This window comes from Brassica rapa, chromosome A03, assembly GCF_000309985.2.
Source record: "Brassica rapa cultivar Chiifu-401-42 chromosome A03, CAAS_Brap_v3.01, whole genome shotgun sequence".
NCBI classification, from domain to species: Eukaryota; Viridiplantae; Streptophyta; class Magnoliopsida; order Brassicales; family Brassicaceae; genus Brassica; species Brassica rapa.
The window spans coordinates 33,547,371-33,568,093 of NC_024797.2; the positions used below are offsets into that span (position 1 = coordinate 33,547,371).

At 43.2% G+C, this 20,723-nt stretch overlaps 1 protein-coding gene across 1 annotated transcript; it reads left to right on the forward strand.

Annotated features, from left to right (window-relative positions):
- Positions 1 to 2,384: 2,384 nt before the first annotated feature.
- LOC103849458 (dirigent protein 19) lies at positions 2,385 to 3,166 on the forward strand. Its single transcript, XM_009126214.3, has one exon. The coding sequence runs from the start codon at positions 2,458 to 2,460 to the stop codon at positions 3,013 to 3,015; it is 558 nt and encodes a 185-aa protein (XP_009124462.1). The 5' UTR covers positions 2,385 to 2,457; the 3' UTR covers positions 3,016 to 3,166.
- The last annotated feature ends 17,557 nt before the right edge of the window (positions 3,167 to 20,723 follow it).

Sequence of the window (20,723 nt, forward strand, 5' to 3'; positions counted from 1 at the left end):
TAGAGCTTTAAACAACTTTGTGTCATCAGAATGATACGAAATGCTCCTGATTGCATCGGGCTCTTCTCCTAATGTAAACATCCTCGGCGGGAGTTCTGGTAAATCCATTTTAAGGCCTGCAAACAATCACAAACAACCATCTCAAACACATAGGTAACGCACTATTCTAAATACTATAGAAGACTTGCAGACGACTTCCAGGAAGTGAGAAGACTACTTGGACGACTTCCAGGAAGTCTTCTAAGACATCGTAGAAGACTTCCTGGAAGTCGTCCAAGTAGTCTTTCAGTGACAAGACTATAACAATCTCAAAATCTTGTTGAGCATGCATATCTGAAAAAATCAAAAAATAATCTTTTAAACAAAAGACGAATGACTTACAGTTGGAGAAGATATTGTCGGAGAAGATATGGTCGGAGAAGATGTGGTCCCAAGCCGTTACAGATCTGCAAATCTAAGGGAAAAGAAGAATCAAGACTAAAATATTTAGGTTTTTCCAGCGGCTAAACGCCTTAATACATGAGAAATAACATACCGGCGGCGGAGTTTGGCAAACGAGATTTCAGATCTGAAAAAAGGAAGCGGATGGTCAGTTTAAACTACGAAAATACTCTACGGCATGAAGGAGAAACGATATTCGTCGTAATCTGAGAGATTACCGGCGAAGATAACGGCAGAACACGACCACTGTAGGGTTTTCGTTTTATCGCCTTCGAAATCGCCCTTGGAGAGAAACGGCGCTAGGGTTTCGTAAATTTGTGAAATAGTGAAAAAAATAGTTTTTACATGTCCGGTAAATGATCCAGTTAGGTTAAAACGTACATTGGTAAAATTAAAGGTGCGGTACGATGTGGACGACTGAAATATACGTCGTCCGGGTAAATTATTCAACAAATGACTGAAATATAAGTCGTCCACACCCTAAACATAACTCCTAAACTTAATTATCTAATTAAACACTTCATAAAATCAAATCAAACTTGAAAAGTGTTTACTATACACAAAAATAAACACATATAGGTGAAAACTAATTTTTGAAAACAACATTTCAGTTTTCCAAAATCAAACCCTAAGAATACATACAATACTACAACATATGTTTCCCAAACTCCTAAACCAAAGAATATCATGATTCACTACTTCCACTCATCTATCTTAAAAACAAATCAATTTTATTATACTTTAATTTGTATCACTTAAAACTGTTTATAATTACATGATTTTTATTTTTCACGCATCAAAATATTTTTTACAAGATTTATAAATTATTTTTAAAATAAACTGGTACCAGACGACTTACACGTAAGTCGTCCAGACTACTTCCAACATCTCAGACGACTTACTAAGGCTATATTCGTAAAAATTGCTTCTGTTTTTTTATTTGGTCACAAGGAGTTGGGCTGTAATTTCACTAGGCTTTTAGGTTAGTTTTGCATTTGATTCAAGTTTGGGTATAGGTTTGGGGTTAAAATCAAGTTGTGGGTTAGTTTTGGTAAAATTTCCATAAAAAAATACCCTAACATTTAGGTTTTAGGATTTAATGATTATTGATTAGGGTTAAGTATTTAGAGGGTGAGATTGATTTTATAAACTTTTAGAAATAATTCTTAAAAAATTATAAATTATTTAGGAGGGTTAATTTTTTCTTTTTATAATAAAATTAAGGAATTTATGCAAATTTTTATCATTTAAAGATATCAAATTTGAGGTAAAATTAAAATTCTTCCTTTTTGTATAAAACAAGAACTATTTTTTTTAAAAAATATATTTTATTTTTATTTATCTTTACCTTTAAGAAAGATATATAACTGTGATTTACTATTTAACGAAACCTAATTTAATCTCTTTGGTCCTATAGACTTGTTTGGAAGGAAAAAAAGATTAATGGCTATTTCATATCAGTTCTCGTTAATTATTTTTTATTTATTTGTTAATATTTAGTTTACCAAACTTTTTGATACAAATTTAAAATAAAATATGGATACTTTAAATTATGATAGTTTCTATGTTTTTTTTATCAAAACTTTATTTAAAAAAAATTGATTACCCTCTTATTATTTCGTTGTAGAACAAATTTCTTAAATGTATTAATTTTATTTGGTTTAGGGTATCAAATATTCTTTTCTTTTCTTTTAATATCAAATTTTGAGGCGCTCACGGGCTATTATTTTTTCAATTAGTAAGTTTCAGAAATGTCTCGATAAGTAACATTCTCTTTGTCCTATCAATTTCAATGTGTTCATAGCGTGAGATTATTTTATATAACAACTCCCTCTATAAAGATACCGACATCATTTTCAGTGAGTTGGAGTAGGTACACCAACTCCGATATTATTGAACATCAACACGACAGTTCACACTTTCTAGAATGCCATCTCGTCCATATTAAATAATGTCTATGAACCCATAAAATTGAAATTGTATCAACGAAAACCCACTAAAATCATTCTCTCCACCATGACCACTTTTCTCTCTTTCTTTCTTCTCTCTTCTGTAGCACTTTCCCTCGTTCTAGTTTCGGTCACAGCAGAATCCCTCGAACATGATTTCTTGCGTCATAAAAAAGAGAAGCTAACTCATTTTAGAGTTTATTGGCACGACATCTTGGATGGCAAAGATCCAACTTCGGTCTCAATAATGAATCCTTCGAAAAACTACACGGGAGCAACGGGTTTTGGCCTCACTCGGATGATTGATAATCCGTTAACGATGGCCCCGGAATTAAGCTCCAAAATGGTTGGAAGGGCACAAGGGTTTTATGCAGCCGCATCTAAAGAAGAGGTGGGATTGTTGATGGCTATGAATTTCGCTATTTTGGAAGGGAAGTACAATGGAAGCACAATTACAGTGTTTGGAAGAAACTCGGTGTTTGATAAAGTGAGGGAAATGCCGGTGATCGGAGGGAGTGGACTTTTCCGATTTGCTAGAGGTTATGTTCAGGCAAGAACACATGTCTTTGATATCAAGACAGGGAACGCCGTTGTCGAGTATAATTGTTATGTTCTGCATTATTGATTCTTAATTTTTAGTCTATATTTTGTGTTTATTGTACGGTTTTTCCCCTTCACATGGTTGTGGTGGGACACAGTTATTAGGTCACTTCAAGTGATATATGATTGTAGGTTCTTGTTTTTTTCTTCTGCCAACAACTCATTTTAAATAATTCTGTGAAGAGACCCATCAAAGAGTAGACTCCTCTGATCCGAAGCTGAAACAGAACTGATACCTAAACAAGTAAGCATCCACCATTGTCTGGCCCTTTTACAAAAATCCTCCTTATAAGAACGTCACCATTGGTATAATTTCGGAATATTATTGTGACACCCCGATTTACATAATAAAATATTACGATAATTAAATAGCTCTGATACCAAACTGTGACACCCGTCACTTTCGAAATAATAATAAAAATAATGCGATAAATAATAGTTTCTAAAATCTCCATTTATAAATATAAAAGTCAACGTCTACGCTGGAAATCCATAATATAAAATAACATCTGAAATATAGATAACGGTATAAGTCTGAAATAAGAAATAACATAAACGATAAAAGCCCAAATGCCTAAAAGCCCGATAACGATAAAAGCGATAGAAGCCCAAAAGCCCAATAGCACCGGTCCGATAATCACTCCTGCTCGTCGGTCTCACCTGAAAGGGGAAAAGAAGGAAGGAGGGGTGAGCGACAGGGGAATCACCCAGTGAGGTATGGGATGCTAAATCGCAAACCACAGACTGAGTTCATAGCACTACTAAAATGTAGGCCTAGCTCTAGCATGAAACAAACACAGTGCCTATTACACCACACAGAACAATCAATATTCGGCTAGAGGACTAGCCGTTACAACTCATGCGCTTATAGTACATAGCTACACTCTGCACCGCGCATCTCCTCATAAGGATATATACATATACTCGAAGCGTCGCTAGTACAGTCTGTCTCTGTACCCCTGCCCATCATAGCGTCGAATGCAAACGTCTCCGCACCACGCCCCACACAGTAGCGTCGAAGCTCAAACGTCTCTGAACTCACGCCCATACCACACCGTAGCGTCGAAGCTCAGACATCTCTGAACTCACGTCCTCATCACATAATCCCTACTCATAACTATGTATATACATATATATATATAGCAGTTCTTAGCATCAATCATTTCACACAATCGTTGAATCTTCTATTATCCTAATTTTGGTTAACAATCAATATCAATAATGAACAAGCAAGACTCTCAAACAGACTCGATTCATAGAGACAGATCATGTTTTGAAACTAAACTTTCCATAATGGTAGTACTAAACTAGCTCGGGATTTAACGGAGTAGCCCTCACCTTAGCAACAGGAAGAAGTGGTTTCTATGAACTCCAGATGCTCAAATAGACTCCAAATCTGAAATCAGGGCGAAAAATCGAGTTAGAACGCCTTTGGAACGGTTTAAAACGGGTCTGGTCAAGGTTTATGGAAAAGTCAACTCGCTGGTCTAAGGTCAATTCGGTCAACCCTTGACCAGAAATCAATTTGTCCTAACCGACCGGTTTACCCTAACCGAACCGAAATAAATTTAAACCGGTCAAACCAGTCAAACCAGCGGTTAACCGAGTCAAACGAGTTGACTCACCGGGTCGACTCGGCCGGGTTGGCGAGTCGTCGGCAAGTCACCGGCGACAGTCACCGATGGCGATGGCTTACCGGCGGTGACGGCGGACGACGGCGACACAGAAGGCGGAGCCTGGCGGCAGCGATGGCGTTCCGGTGGTGACGAGGCGGTGGTCCGGCGGCGGAGGACGGTGGTTTGGCGGCGGAGGACGGTGGTCCGGCGGCGGAGGACGGCGGTGAAAGCGGCGGAGACGATTTCCGGCGGCGGCGCGTGGAACTCACGCGTGCACAGAGGCGAAACTTCCGAAGGCTCTAGCGGCTTCGTCCGGACTCCAATTGCGGCGTGGTCGGTGGTTATGGCTTCGTCTCGACGAGAGGAACGCGATGGTGGGTCTGCATGCGCGAAATTCGCGACGGTTAGGAAGATATGGCCGATTTACTGAACGGACGAAAACAAAGCTTAAGAGGCGGCGGTTTCCGGTGATTCTCAGCTGCGGTTGATGGTGATGACGAGCTTGACGATGTCCTGGCGTGTGGTGGCTCCGGCGAGGACTCCTGGTGGCTGCATGGAGTTTCCTATCTTTCTTTCTCTCACTCTCTTTATTTCTCACTTCTTCTTCTCTCTAACTTCTCATTTTATTATTTTCTTGGTGCAGGAGGAGATACCAATGTGGAGGTGAGTATTTATAGGCAAATAATTATCCTTCAGATAAATGTAAATGATTTAGCCGGCTAAAAAACTCCGAGCCCGGAATCGGGTCGTTACAATTATCTTGCCTGCCCCCTGTATCTCATGGAGAAACGAGGAAGGACCCATTATAAAACTTGGATTTTATTTCTCTTTATTTTAATTAAGATAGTATGTAAAAGACCATAAAACTGTAGGAAAGTTGAGTTATTTACGAGTTATACCTAGTTTTTCTGGACTTCAATCCGACTTAATTCGAACTGTGAGCTAAACTAAACTTAAACCGTAAATCATTCTTAAATCGAAGGAAACCGAGACCAATTCCACCCAAAGCTAATTAATTAAACCCTAATTTCAAATTTTCTTACCCAATTTACTCCATTTACGAATCCATTTCCTCCATTCCCTTCTCTCGCAAACCGTTCTGCCTCAAACCCTAGAAAGGACAAAAACCCAAATCGATTTCGAAATCCCATCTCTTTCTTGTGAACCGAGAGTAAATCGAAGATAGTTGAAACACGACAGGGTAAGAGGAAGGAGATTATGACAAAGAAGCGGAGAAGAACGCAAAGAAGTTAAAGAAGGTGAGAACGGAGGAATCAGCAACGGTGACAGATGGGGTCGTCTCTGAGCTGATAAATGTCCTCGTGCAAGCTGCGGTGGCTGTTGATAAAGAAGGGTTTGAACCGAGAAAATGTGCTCCAACTTCGTCGGGTGAATCATCAAAGGAGGAAGAAGAAGAACCGGAGAATGGCGAAAAAATAATCGGGTAAAAGTGATGAAGAGTGGGAGCATGTGGCTAATGATGAAGTGGAAGAAGGGGGCATTGATGAAGAAACTGAAGGTGAGGAGGGTTCGACGGGTGGTTCTGATGAAGAATCAAATGATTGTGAGACGAATGGTTCGGATGAAGAGAATGAAGGTGAAACTGATGGCTCTGATGAGGAGAATGAAGGTGTAGCTGATGGCTCTAATGAGGATAATGTACGATAGGCTGATGGCTCTAATGAGGATAATGTACGAGAGGAGAAATCACGAGATGGTGAAGAAGAGAAAGGGGACGACGAGGACGAGAAGTTACAATTTAAGATTGGTCTTTGATTTGTACTTTTGTTTGAAGTGTTATTTGTTTTGGTGAAGGAAAGATGTGCAGAACTAGGATTTTATTGGTCTAGGGATGTTATATAGAGCTGTTTTACTTAGGGTTGGCCCAACCCATCCAATAATTTAAGAACCCTTACCCTAATACATTACTCATAAGGTGTTTAGGGCTAATTTAGGGCTTGGTTAAAAAAAATAAAGGGTTTTGATAGGGTTGACCCTTACTAGATAACTTTGTTTTTTTTGTGTTAAACAACAATGTTTTAATATATGGCTTAAAACTTCAAAAAAAAAAAATTTCTTTATGAATTCATAAAATTTGATATTTCACTAAAATTGCAAAAAAAAAAGTATTTTCCGCCAAACCCGGGAAATCGAGTTTTTCTGCTAAAACCGAGAAATCAAGTTTTCCCGTCAAACATGAGAAATAGAGTTTTCCCGCCAAAACCGAGAAATCATGTTTTCCCGCCAAAACCGAGAAACGAGTTTTTTCCGCCAAAATCTGGAAATCAAGTTTGCCCGCCAAAACCGAAAAATCGTGTTTCCCCGTCAAAACCGAGAAATCGTGTTTTTCTGTTAAAACCGAAAAATTAAGTTTTCCCGCCAAAACCGGAGAAATCATGTTTTCTCGCCAAAACCGAGAAATCGTGTTTTTCCGCCAAAACCCGGAAATCGTGTTTTCCCGCCAAAAATGAGATATAGTGTTTTCCCGCCAAAACCGGGAAATCGAGTTTTCCTGCCGAAACTGTAAAACATTGTTTGATTATATTATATCTCTTTTGATGATATTACTATAATTATCTAAATCACATGTTAATATTATTTGCCTATGTTTTGAAAGACATTACAGAATGGGCTAACCTTGATCCAATCCTGACCCAGTCCTTCATGCATATACTATTAGGGCTAAAATATGATTAGGGCTAGAATAGGACTGGGTTTATATTTTATATGGCTGGGTTGGGCTGGATAACCCAATATAACATCCCTAGGTATAACTATACGTAATACTAGAACAACTTGGTGAAACAAGAAGAAACTGGTAAAACTAGTAATACATAGGTATACTTTAATAACTAGGAAAATCTATTTGGTATAACTAGTATAATTGACGTAGAACTAAATGTAACTTGAAGGAATTTGAGCCCACCGAGGTAATCAAACCAAGTAGGATATTCTTCTTTCGTTCGGGAGTACAAGAAAAATATTAATCTAGGGACAAGGTGTATGATATTAGACGTTAATGAGACGTTTAAGACCTTGAAAGCAGAGCCAAGTAATGCGGAGAAGAGGTGGTTTGAGGAGCATCCACAATTTCGTCACTTGTTCCACATGAAACTGGATGAAAATACAAATGCAAAGAGGAAGGCCTCAAACCACAAGGTTAAGGGAATGTGGATGCTGTTTCTGCGTACTACCGATGTCGCGAAGAGGAGAGAAGTGTGGTTCATTGTTAATGGTGTTCTCATCCTTTATGGGCTGAGGAAACACGCGTTAATACCAAGTTTAAACTGCCGCAACTATCTTCTCAGATACAAAGAGTTTGGTGATAGGAAGTCCGTGAAGCATCATTTCGAGGAGGGAGAACTAATAAGGTTGGAGGATGTGAAAGCAAAGCTGGTGGCAATGGGACCCCATAGAAACATGCTGAAGATGATGGTTTTTTTTTAGGAAGTGTTGTTTGCGCGCAACCAAAAGTTGGTGTAAGAGCCAATGATGTATTGTTTTTTTTTCCAAAGAGCTGTGGATGATCTTGACTTCTACAAGACTTTCCATGGGGGGAGATACTCCTTTGATTATATGGTTAAGGAGATCTCTCACACAATGGATCATTTTGGAAGATTGGTGAAAGAGAAGACGCTATGGCCACTTCCAAGTTTATGTATTCCACTAGAGGTAACTAATAGAATATTATCACATTATCACCTTATTTATTGTTTAGTTAACTCCTTAAAAATGTTTTTTGTGTAGCTTCTTACTTTTGAGGAAATTCCAAGTTGAGAATGAGGTTTATAGAACCAGTTGAAGGAGCTGAGGCAAACTGTCCAAGGATGTGCAAGTGTTAATCAGGAACTGGATAGGGTAACAGTAAGTGTTTCCTCCTAAAAATTTCATTCTTAATTGGAAAATTAAGAATACTATGTAAAACTGGGTAATTTGGTAAAACTGTTTGAGAAAAACTATGTAAATTTGGGATTATTTGGTAAAATTGTTTGAGGAAAACTATGGAAACCTGAATAAAACTATGGCACTATTTTATGTGATTGTTTTAACCAAATTTTTTTTTTGTTAATCACAGGATATTGACAGCATCCTGCCTACCAGAAATGATGAAGAAACTGCTCATTTGGCCGATCTCACTGAACATGAGGACGACGACGTTGTTGTGCTGATCTTGCTGTAGACAGCTGGGAAAAGCGTATCACTGAAGGATATTTGGTTCCACTAGAAACCTTGAGGTACAGATTGGTAATGCCCTTGTCCCAGTAGATTTTCATGTCCTGGACATCAAGCTTAACTGGAACTCTTCACTTCTGCTTGGAAGAGCTTTCCTGGCTACAGTAGGAGTTGTATGTGACATGAACACCAACAGATTGTGTCTGACACTGATAGATCCAGACGTCCACTATGACCCAGTTCGAGTTGTGAAACAACAAGTCAACCTCGTGGAGCTTGGAAATGATCTTGGCTACATTGCAGCATGCCATTGTGGAGCAGAGTACGAAACATAGTATTCAGAATCGATCGACACTCACACTGCATCATCGATCGATTCCAATGAGTCACCGACGACCGATGAACACTATCCCACGTCGCTCAACGGGAAGCAACCGGTACCACTTCACATTACCAGATCAGTGTTCTCAAGACTTTGCCTTTCAACAACCTAACAAGAGAGGACGAGATGATTATTCAATAGGCAGTTAGGCAGAAAGTGGATTCCATGAAAGTTTTGCAGTAGAGACTGCAATTCCTTCATCCAATGAGGATCCTACTGAGGAGTATGATGAGAATTACTGGAAGGAAAGAGCTATAGAGATTTCTATCCAGGATGACTAATATTCAAGCCATTCCTTCAACAACACGCCTCCACCATCGATCGACAGAATCTACTCAGCATCAGTCGATACCCACCCTCATCCAGCAAAACGATCTTTTGCATCAATCGATACTAGACCTGGTACATCAATCGATATTAAAGCCGCCGCCTTTGAAAAGGAAAAAGAGAATATTCCAATTCCAAGTAGGTTTACCAATACCTATATAAGGAGTTTTGCACCCCAGATTACTTCTCACGACACCGAAGCAGAAAAGATGAATGCTCACATAAACCAATCAGAAAGAACATCCAGGAAGAGCATTCGATCCAAAAACTTTAATTCAGTAGAAAAACGTTTACCCTCGATCGATACTCAAGTATCAACATCGATCGATTCTCATTCTAAACCTTAACTTTCTTTATTTACTAAGAAGAATATAAGTATTGATTACGATTTTCTGACTCCTGATGAATTTGGTATTTTCAGAGACACAGATGGCCATGCAAGAGCTATGGATGGAATGATTCGACAAGTATCCAGAGAGGACATAACAAATATTCTTCAGTTGGCCAATGGACCATACAACTTGTTTATGCAGCAACGCAACATTCCAGACAACATTCCAGCTGTTCCAGACGAATATCCAAGGGCCGACACAACAAAAATTGGTTCACACCAATCATACCGACCAGTTGGTCAAGCATCAACCGACAAGGTTGCTCCTACATCGTTCGACAGGGTAACACCAACGTCGCTCGACAAGACACCCTCACCGTCGATCGACAAACGTTACGAATTTGGACATCGCGCTTATGACATCTATGGAGCCAAAAGTTCAGATGGGAACAGAAGGACGAATATGGTGTCTACAGAGATGAGTCTGGATATGCAAGGAGCGTAGCTGGTGAGATGATCCCTGTTACCAAGGACAACATCAAAAAAATTCTGGAGAGAGCAACCCTATTTGAAGAGAGTCACGTATGTCTTCCAGAACATACCACTTCTTTCACACCTACAAAACTGGCACCAGAGATCTACACCAAGGATGAGATTAATGAGATGGTGACTGGTATTTGTGGAGCTCAAGAAAGGCTAGGAGATGAACTCAAGACATTGGTAGATGACACTTATCAGCCTTTGGACAGAGGTTACAATGATCTTTTCAGAAGTATGCCAGGGATGAGGACAGAGATTGAGAGTATGCAGCCCAGCATTGAGAAAGAAGCTACGACACCACCATCGATCGACACCAATAAAGCAACATCGATCGACGTCAAGCCATAGACATCCCAGATCCCTGCAGAACCGGAAAGTTTGGCAGAGAAGAAGGAAGAATGGGAGATCACATACATCAACACGAGGATTAACGACGTATACAACCCTCTCAACAACAATGTGGACTGGTTAAGCACGAGAATTGATCTGCTACAGCAAGATTTGGAAAACATTCGCAAGAAGGATCCACAACCAGCCACATCGATCGATATCTGCAACACCACATAGATCGACAGCAAGTTCGCAGCCATGGAAGATAGGTTACAAACCTACAAGGATATGCACTACCGTTTCACCTCACCTATCATGTGATACTTGGACACCTTGTCTAAAAAGATGATGAATGTCCAGAGGGACATTGGCAAGCTTAATGATCAACATGATTTTCAGAAAGAAGGTTCAACATCGATCGATAGGTTCTGCTGGGCATCGCTCGATGGCAAGAAACCTACAGAACATCTTCCCTACACAGATATACACACCATGGAGGAACGACTTGAGAAGCTGTGTGATGACATCTACTTTGCTGAGGTGGGCCTTAGCTTTCTCTGAGAGGAATTCTCGGAGATGCCCCTTCTGGAGTAGTTTGTTGACCTCTATCCTCAGGGCGATGCAATCTTCGGTTTTGTGGCCATGATCACGATGGAAGTCACACCATAGTTCTGGATTCCAGAACGAGTCAGGTGCTTTCATCTTTAGAGGCCACTTAACCTGTTGGCCCATCTGTCTTAGTGTGCTGACTAGCTCCGATGTTGATATTGAGAGATGGGAGATATAGGGCCAGGTAGATACTGACATCCCTTCTTCCTTCTCCTGAGGCCGATACTGGAACATGCCCATGTTTCTACTACCAGAGTTCTTGGATCCTTTTTGGGAGGATCTTTCGTCCGGGTCTCCTCGATCTGATCGGGCTGATCTTTGGTCTTGCTTTGGCTGAGCCTTGGCACGGCTGGCAACATCTTCCTCCCACTTTACTTGTGCCCAGGCTCGGGACAGCACATCTTCCATGGTCTTGCAGGGATACATGGTCAACTCTTTGTATAGCCCTCCATCTAGAAGTAGACCTCTCTTGAAAGCAGAGATCGCCATAGAGATACTGCATTCCGGGACTGCCACTTTATCCTGGTTGAAGCGTGCTATGTATTCTCGCAGGGGTTACACTCGATGCCGGAGGATCTCGTAGAGGCCATCTGAAGTTTTCACCAGGCTCCTACTGCTCGCGAATTTCTCCACGAACTTGTCGCTCAGGCCCGTGAAGGAGAATATGGACCTGGTAGGGAGATTGATGTACCATTGCAGGGCAGGTCCGATCAGAGTGGAACCGAACCCTTTGCACATCATGGCTTCGCGGGATTGCTTAGGGAGTGCAACCGCCAGCATCCTTTGCTTGTACTGTGCGATGTGATCGTCGGGGTCGCCGGTACTGTCATAGATCTTGATGCTGGTGAAGGAGAACTTTCTAGGCATCTCGACTGAGGCGATATCTTCAAACGAAGGGGGTATCGGCGTAGGAATCCGGGGTTGCTCCTCTGGATTTGGGGAGCTACTCCCGGTAAGAGTTACCATGGACTGCATGGCGTCGAATCTCTAGAAAATCTGCTCTAGGTAGGCGGTTATGGAGGACTATGTTGCTGCGGCCCTCTCAGGCTCTTCTTTCTCGTGTTCTGGCTCGGAATCGCTCTCTTCCAGGTCGTGAATTTGAGAATTCTCGGTCCCTTCCCGAGTTGCCCCAGCTACCCCAGGTGCGGGAGGCGTGTCGATAGTACCTCCTTCGGTACTGGGCGTATTTAGATTTCCCATAGGTCGGACCCGGGTGTTGAAATGACGCTTCTTGTTGCCTGTCGCGTTGAGGGCTTGGTTCTGGTCCCTGAGGACGGTGTTCTCCGAATGAAGCTGGCTTAGCTTCTCGGCGCTTTGCTCCATCTGTTTAGAGTGCTCATCAAGTTTCTCCTTCAAACGTTGAACTTCTGAAGAGAGGTCGGGGTTTTCTCCGATAGTCTCCCGGGCTCGATGCATGTCGGCGATTTGGCTTTGCAAGCCATCTACTCGCTTTTGAAGCTCAGCTGTTGTTTGAGCAGCTTCAATTGGTTCGCCGTGCTCATCCATCGTCATCATCAAGTAGTTAGATTACTCCCCTCCTTCTAGCGTCAAACTGTTAAGGGATTTTTGTGTAGGCTCTTTGTGAGTACTACGGAACGTTGGACAAGTTGGTAAACCGGGTAAGTTTATAGGTATTTCGTGAGGATTTAGGAAAGATAATAAAGAGATAGGCTTGAAGAGACTTTTATTAGATAGAGTAAGCAGGAACAAGAGAGGTTACAAAGTATTGAATAAGAACCCTAGTTCTAGCCGTCTAGTTATAGTCTCTAAGCCTTGGGGAGTCGATCCTTTGCTTTAGGGTTTTTGTAGTCCTTATATAGTCGTCTAGGAGTCGGTTTCCTTAAGTTAAACTCTTCCATATTCGGAAATATGGAAGGTTCTCCTTATGGGAAGTTTTCCATTTCTTGGAAGGGAGCTCGGTTCCAGGGACCGAACTCAGGGTTCCTTCTAGCGGAGAGCTGGAGCGTTCCCTTATCGGGGACCCGAGGGTCTGGGTCCTGCCTGGAGGCTGGAGGAAATGATACCGGAGTATTTTCCCCCAACAGTCGTGATGATCCCATGAGTTCTCAGCGGCCTAGACAGCTTGATGATTGGTTCAGGTTGTTTCCAACACTTCAGGCCGTGGAAGATAGTTACAAATAAAGCACATACACGATCCCATTCTTAAGGTCTGAAGCAGTGAGCCAAAATCCAACCGCCTGTCCAAGCCAAAAGCACTGTAAGGATCATGATTGATTATCTCTTCTCATCATAAAAATGTTTTGAAACCGAGAATTTCTAAGCAAAAACGTATCTTTACTTGGTTGAAAAACGTTTTGCTTAAACCTTTTCATGAGTTGTTTTCATTGAGCTGTGCATTGAAAGAAATTTGGTGTAGGAAAAAGCATGAATCAAAATTGCTTAAGCCAAAGAATTATTTTGATTTCGTTCATGATGAAAGGTTTTCAAAATTGGCATTGTCTCATTCTTTTCCTAACAGTTTCACAGTTGTGCCTGATTTCGAAATTAGAAAACCAACTTTTGGCGACCGAGCTCTTCCAAAACGTCGATACGACGCAAATCCATGGATGCTCGTCTACCCTTTGATGCTATCTTCTGAAGACCGTAGCAAACCCATTTCATGTTTCTCGACATTTGAAATCATCAATCAAACTTTACGATAAAAACCGCAGAAAGCTCGTTTTTATCGAAAGAAGCCGTAATAAACGCTTCAAGTCAAAAAGACGGCCCAAAGTGACCTAAGACATGACTCGAAGCCCACTTTACGATTTCTTAACCAGCAGCCCGTAAACCGAAGGACGGTTTACGCTTGGTTCGCAAGGAAAGATAAATGTCAAGTTTCCGCACATAAATACGAAATTTTGAAAATAATTACGAAGATCGGGAAAAATGGAATATCTCCATTTTTAGGCTATGACGGCTTAAGGGCAGAAGTGGAAAAGCGTAAACCGACCTAGGGGCAAGTATATAAGGAGTCAACTTTGTGGTTGAGTCGCGGGCAATACAGATCGATCGGGAAATTTGAAGTACGAGAAGGTCGAAGAATGTATCGTGAGTGAAGCATGAGTTGAGATAAGCTGCTCTACCATTGTTAGAAATGTCTTAGATTGATCAGACGGCAGTTTTGGAAGAATCACATTTTTGAAGCACGACGGTTTAGAAGCTCGACGTTTTTGAAGATTGACGTTTCTTCATCGCGAAGTTTTCTCGGAATATCTTCGTATCAGTAAAATATTATTCTGATGACATTATAAGTCGGAAGCAGGACGGGAATTAAGCAGGACGGGAAGCAAGCACCATGGGATTAAAGCACGACGGGAAAACCCAAACTTGAGCGAAAACCCTAATTTTGGTATTACGAAATTCTTTGAGGAAGCCGGAGGCTCGGGAAAAATTTTTAAAGGATATCAGACATCATCTGTAGTTTATTAAAAATATTCTGAGAATCAGAATGGGAGCGGAAAATAGTCGGGATTGATCGCGGGTCAGAAATTCACAAGAAGGGTCGAAATCGCGCATAGGAACCGAGAAGCTCGAGGTGGCTTGATCTAAGGGATAAGAACGTGGTGGCAATTGTCTAACCAGCTGAGTGTCAATAGAAGCTCGAGGTGCCACCGTGCATGAAGCAGGAACATGCAGCATGACATGTTGAAGCACAAAGTGTCGCGATCCTGCAACCGAAGCATGCTGATCGACACGCAGGGAGCGGTGTGTCGCGACGCATGCATTCCATCCATGCTGATCGATATCTGGTCGTCCAGGCAGGAGAAGAGGTGTCACTTTGCATGAGTTTGGTCCATGCTGACTGCCATGTGGAGCACGAGGTGCCGCGACGCATGCAACCGGAGCCATGTTAGCCGACACACGGGCTGCCACCAACTTCAATCTGATTCGCTGCTGTATCCTATATAAAGAACACGACCTCTTCTCATTTCATTCATCCAGACCTTTCAAAAGCAAGTTAAAAAAGTGGGTTAGAGAGAGAAAAAGAAGTAAAAAAAAGAAAGTAAGAGGTTCTGAGCTATTTCGAGAGTTTTAGAGAGTTTTCGAGATCAGTTTCTCTACTGATTTCAAGTCAGCGCCTACGGAAGGTTCTGGCCAACTGAAGGTCAATCAAATGAAGATCAGCTCAGATGGGAATCAAGTCAACGTGGCCAGAGAGAAAGAGAGAGAGAAGCAAAGTGGTCGACTTGGAGTGTAGTCGATTCTCACCGAGAAGGCCAGCTCCGTCCAATCGATGATTCTCTACGATTGTGACGCGGAAGCTCTGTCCAATTCAATCCGTCCAAGCCAGTAATATTCTCCTACAATCAAGTGGAGGTGCTGTCCAAGATTAGTTCAGTTCCATGGGTTCAGATCAGTCGAAGTTCTCCTTGATACTCCGCCGAAATGTCCGAAGAACTGTCCAGCAGCTAAAGGAGATTCTGTCCAGATCAGTCTGTCCAGACGTGTCAGTTTCTTCATGATGAAGCCGAGGTTATGTCCAAGTCAAGATCAGTCCAGTCCAGTCAAGTCGTCCATGGGGTTTTGGCCAAGTCCTCTCCGATCAACCAGCTGCTTCTTGCCTAGAACACTGTGAGTTGGTTTGTTTGAGTTCCAATTGGAACTTAGGATAGATCGAGTTGCATATAGAGTAGTAATATCACACTGATGCATGATAGAGTCCTAGGGTTATATTTATTTATGAATTGGACTCAATTTAGCATGGGCTAAGCTGAGATATAATAGAATTAAGACTGAGTTAATAACCTGACTAGGACTAAGGCTAGGATGCATCATGTTTTCTATTATTGCGTGTTGATATGGTTGAGTGCAGGTTCCCGTTATCTTTAAGGATAGTTTCATAGCAGGAGGCTGGACTATCTGGATAACGGTTTGATTTATTAGTTTAGTATTGATATTATTGTTTAGTTATTAGTACTAAGGGTCTTAGGCCATATAGGCCGGACTACTGGTACTATGGTTAGTCTTTTGGAGTCGAGTGTCTAGTTAGGATCTGGAACTTTATCTTTAGGTTAGGTTCTAGATTAAGTTTGTGTTGAGTGAGTGTGCCGACAGTATGTGCGTAACCCGCCCATACTAGGCTTGTGTAGGGGTGATTAGTGTTTCCTCGGCCTCGTACCCAGTGGGTTCAAGAAAACCCCTTATTCGCTGGATCGGGAAGACTCAGAGAGACGGGATCATGGCCTAGGGCTGAGTTATTACATGACGGTGTAATGTGGCAGTGACCCGAAGGACTGTGGGCCGCAGTCGGTTGAAAGTTCCTTCTTCTGACCTTTGTGGTAGGGAGATAGGATATTGCCGATAGAGAGGAGGAACACGAAGTCACCAGGGCCCAGGTTAGAGTGTTGTGTTAGTGTGTCGTAGAGGGTTATGGAACCCTCGAGTCAGTGTAGCACTGATATACGGTGTTACGAGTTAGATCGAGTCGTAGATACTCATAGTCTTATTATTATGATTGTGTTTGTGGTTGATTGATTTGCTTGCAGGTTCTGACATTAAGTCCTAAGTCTGGCTTAGGTACCGGATTAGGCTTGGTGTGTATTTGGTTATTGTAGGCCTGACGTTGCCCTGTATGTGTTTGAGGGATTGCTTGTGAAGGGTGGTGGATATTAAAGCTATGCGGTATCATTGGTTGGCCGATCATATTCTTGTTTGATTGTTGGTCGATCGACTAGTGATACTTGTATAGTCTAAGTGTCTAACACTACATGAGTACTGAACTCAGGCGTATATATGGTTAACTAGGGATTGGTTGTTGACTTGTTTTTATGCAGGTTCCCGTTACTTGAAGCTAGATCATGGCAGGAGGCCAAGTCTAACTTAGTAACGGTTTGCTTAGCCTTAGCTTTTATTGCATGCTAGGGCTAGTAACGAGTTTTCCCCGGTTTCTAATCCGCGAAGTTTGATCGATGAATTAGAATAGCGGGAAACATGGACTGAGCTTGCTACGGTCTTCGGGAGATAGCATTTGAAGGTTTGACGAGAATGCAAGGACTGGTGTCGTATCGATGTTCGGAAAGGTTCAATCGCTACACAGCGACCGAACTTTGGCTCGAGCCCGGTCGCTACGTAGCGACCGAGCGAGACGAGTGCTCGGTCGCTACGTAGCGACCGAGCTTTGGCTTGAGCTCGGTCGCTACGTAGCGACCGAGCTTTGGCTCGAGCTCGGTCGCTACGAAGAGACCGAGCTTGGCTGAGCTCGGTCGCTATGTAGCGACCGAGCGGGATGACCGCTCGGTCGCTACGTAGCGACCGAGCTTCGGCTCGAGCTCGGTCGCTACATAGCGACCGAGCGGGACGATCGCTCGGTCGCTACGTAGCGACCGAGCTTTGGCTCGAGCTCGGTCGCTACGTAGCGACCTGTTTCGAGCCTTCGTCGGGCATCTCGATTCTTTCTTCCGTAAAGCTTTTTCGTAAGAAAGAGTCTATTTTCGAAAAGTACTCTTCGGAGAAATTCTTACTTTCTTCCTAGGATGTTTTGGATGTTAAATTTGTCGTAACCGTTTTTGACCCCAACAGTTAGCCCCCCAGCCCGTTTAGAGTCGTGACTCTAGCGGGTGGATAGGTGATTTTGACAAGGTTAAGTGTATTAGACAAAATTTACATTTAAAATTCCGCGGAAAAAAGTTGTCGAGACGACATTCCGAACCCATACTTCTATAAGTAGTGAGCTCTTGTCATTCATTTTCTTCACACCTTCCCTTCTTCATTTCTTCAAAACCTCTCTAGTTTCATAACTTTCCTCTCAACATGTCTTCCTCCCAAGGTGATAAGAAGGATTCCGACGTCGAGATGGGTGAGGCCACTTCTCCGGCTCCGGTTCCAACTTCTCCGGCGGAAGCGCCGGCTTGTGTTGCCGGTCATCTTTCTTTCCGAGAGAAACTACTTCGTCGCCAAGCCGAGAAAGGATTGGCTCAAACTGGCTCCGAGTTTCCGTCTTCTTCCGCGCAGGTCGTTGCCCCGTATCATGGGACCGACGTCGCGGCTCTTCTCCCGCAAGCCCTACCTGCGGGATCTTCCACGACTCCGATCCTCGTCGAGGACAGAGAGAAAGCCGCTGACTCTATGCCTCCGCCTCCAGCCAGAAAAGAAATCGTCCTGGCATTGCGTGCTCCTAGCGCTGTCCTGGATACTCAGCCTAAGAGTCGGAAGAGGAAACTTGCCAAGAGCCGTGATGGGGAGACTTTGCAGCGAGGTGGATCGAGCCTAGCATCGGGACTTCGCGGAAAGGTTTGTTTCTTGTTTGAATTCTCGATCGGCTTTCGTGCATTCTTTTCACGGACTTAGTCTTAAGAATTTTTACCGTTTGCAGTTCATATCGTTGATCGATGGGATGCTCAGCGAATGTGGTTCCGAGACCAGTCGCCTTTCCGGGGAGTTGGTGGAGCTTCAGGGCAGATGGTCCGAAACCGAGGCTATGTTGACGGCTGTCGAGGACTCTCACTCTGCGAAAGTGTCGAAGCTCGAGGTTGCGATAGGAGAGCTTGAGAGGGACCTTGGGAAGACGGCGAGTTCCTTGCTTAAGGAAAAGAAGGCCAGGAAGGCCAAATCCTCGGAGGTGCGCCGACTCCAGCGTCAGATCGAGAGTGACGCGGGACTAGCGCGCCGCGGGATCCAAGAGGCTACGGATGCTCTTCGTGCGGAGTTTCAAGCTCGCTTGGCGAAGATTTCTGCTTCCCTGGGTTCCCTCGAGTGTATCCGGAGCAGGGATTTCGCTTTGGCGACGATTGAGGGCGGGATGGCCGTAGTTCGGTCGTTCCAAAGTGAGACTCCCCCGACCTTGGAGGCCGAAGAGGCCCGGCTGTCCGGCTGCAAGGGAGATATGGCGGCCGAGGATGGAGATTTCGGTCTCATCCTGGCCGACCTGAAATCCGCGTGCTTCCTTCCGACGTGTTCAGAAGACCCAGAGGGGAAAGACCCGATGGTCGGAGAGAACGGAAGCGACGCGGCTCCAGGCTCGGACGAGGCAGCGGGTGAAGAGGGGGCGTAAGTTCTGAGGGTGACTTGGGTTAGATCTCTTGCGAGAGATTTTTTTTATGTTTTTATGTTTCGGCCTTCAATGGCCTTGTTTGTATTTCGGGACTGGCCGTGTGTGGCTTTGAATCCCTGCCGCTCCGCGGCTTTATTTTTATGGTACGATAATCGGATAATGCTTTTAGTGCGAATTTGTGAATAGTGGGGAGGAAGGTGATGAGTTGTCGTCTCATATCCTTCTTCAATTGTGAAATGTTTTATTCGAGACCTGTTTCGAGAGTTCTTCCGTGAGATGTGAACTCTGCGGGGGTGCTGAAGGTATCGAACGTAAACATAGAGGCGTGGTTTAAGAATCTCCTATCTTTCGATATCATGCCTTTGAGATGTTAGAGACCAGTGCGCTGGGTTTAGGGCAAGACCTAGGTTTACTTTCGGTTTAAGGATTGTGCGGTGACTAACCGGCTATCGTTTTTCCTGTCGCGATTTCTTCCTGATTCGTATCGATGTAAAGTCTGCGAAAAGTTCTCGGCTTATACGACTTGTTTGATACGAATCGAGCATCTCTCCGGAGACCGGAAGTGCTAGACCAAAATTTCGGATTTCTTTTATAGCGCTATTATCCTTGTGTCGGATGTAAGAGAGTCATCTTCGTGAGATGTCTATGTCTGTTTAGGACGTTTATGAGTTCGATGTGATCAGCATCGGACTTGGTGGTGTGTGCTGTTGTTTTGATTATTTTGCGCAAAATAAATGTTAATGTGTGCATGTATGTGTCTTTTTGCGGAGATTTCGTTTGCTCGGAAGAAACCAACTTTGAGGCATCTTTTGCGACGTCTCGCGATGCTAAAGGTTGATTCTCCCAAGCGGCCGACTGATTTCCGAAGACCTTGTTGCGATTTCGCGGGTGAGGATGTTTTGATAAGTCGAAAACACCAAAAGTGTGGTAAGAAGTTTTTCGATTTTTTGGGAGTATACGAGTATACGTACCCACTCCCCCCCCTTTTTTAATGAGGGGGGACAGCTGAATTTGCCTTTCGGCAAACTGCCTACGTACTCCTTGCGGAGATCAAGCCGTCTCGTAGTTCAGTGATTGCGAGTTGGTTTGTTTAGTGATAGTATTTTTTGAGATGCATCGCATTCCAGGTTCTAGGGATTTTTATGCCCTGCATGTTGGCTATTTCGTAAGAACCTGGTCGGACGACTTTTTCGATTTTATAGGGACCTTCCCAGTTTGCTCCGAGTTTTCCCGCGTTTCGTTCAGCGGTGTTTTGGAAGACTTTGCGAAGGACCAGATCTCCCTGATTGAACCTACGATTCCGTACGTTGGAATTATAGTATCTCGCAGCGGCGTGCTGGTAGTTTTGAATTCGGATGAGCGCTCGATCCCGGCGTTCGTTAATGAGGTCGAGGTCGTCCAAGAGCATAGCATTGTTGAGTTCCTCTCGTTC

Bases quoted from the DNA above. Each gene is read 5' to 3' on its own strand.
- LOC103849458 (XM_009126214.3), top strand. From the start codon at position 2,458: ATGACCACTTTTCTCTCTTTCTTTCTTCTCTCTTCTGTAGCACTTTCC.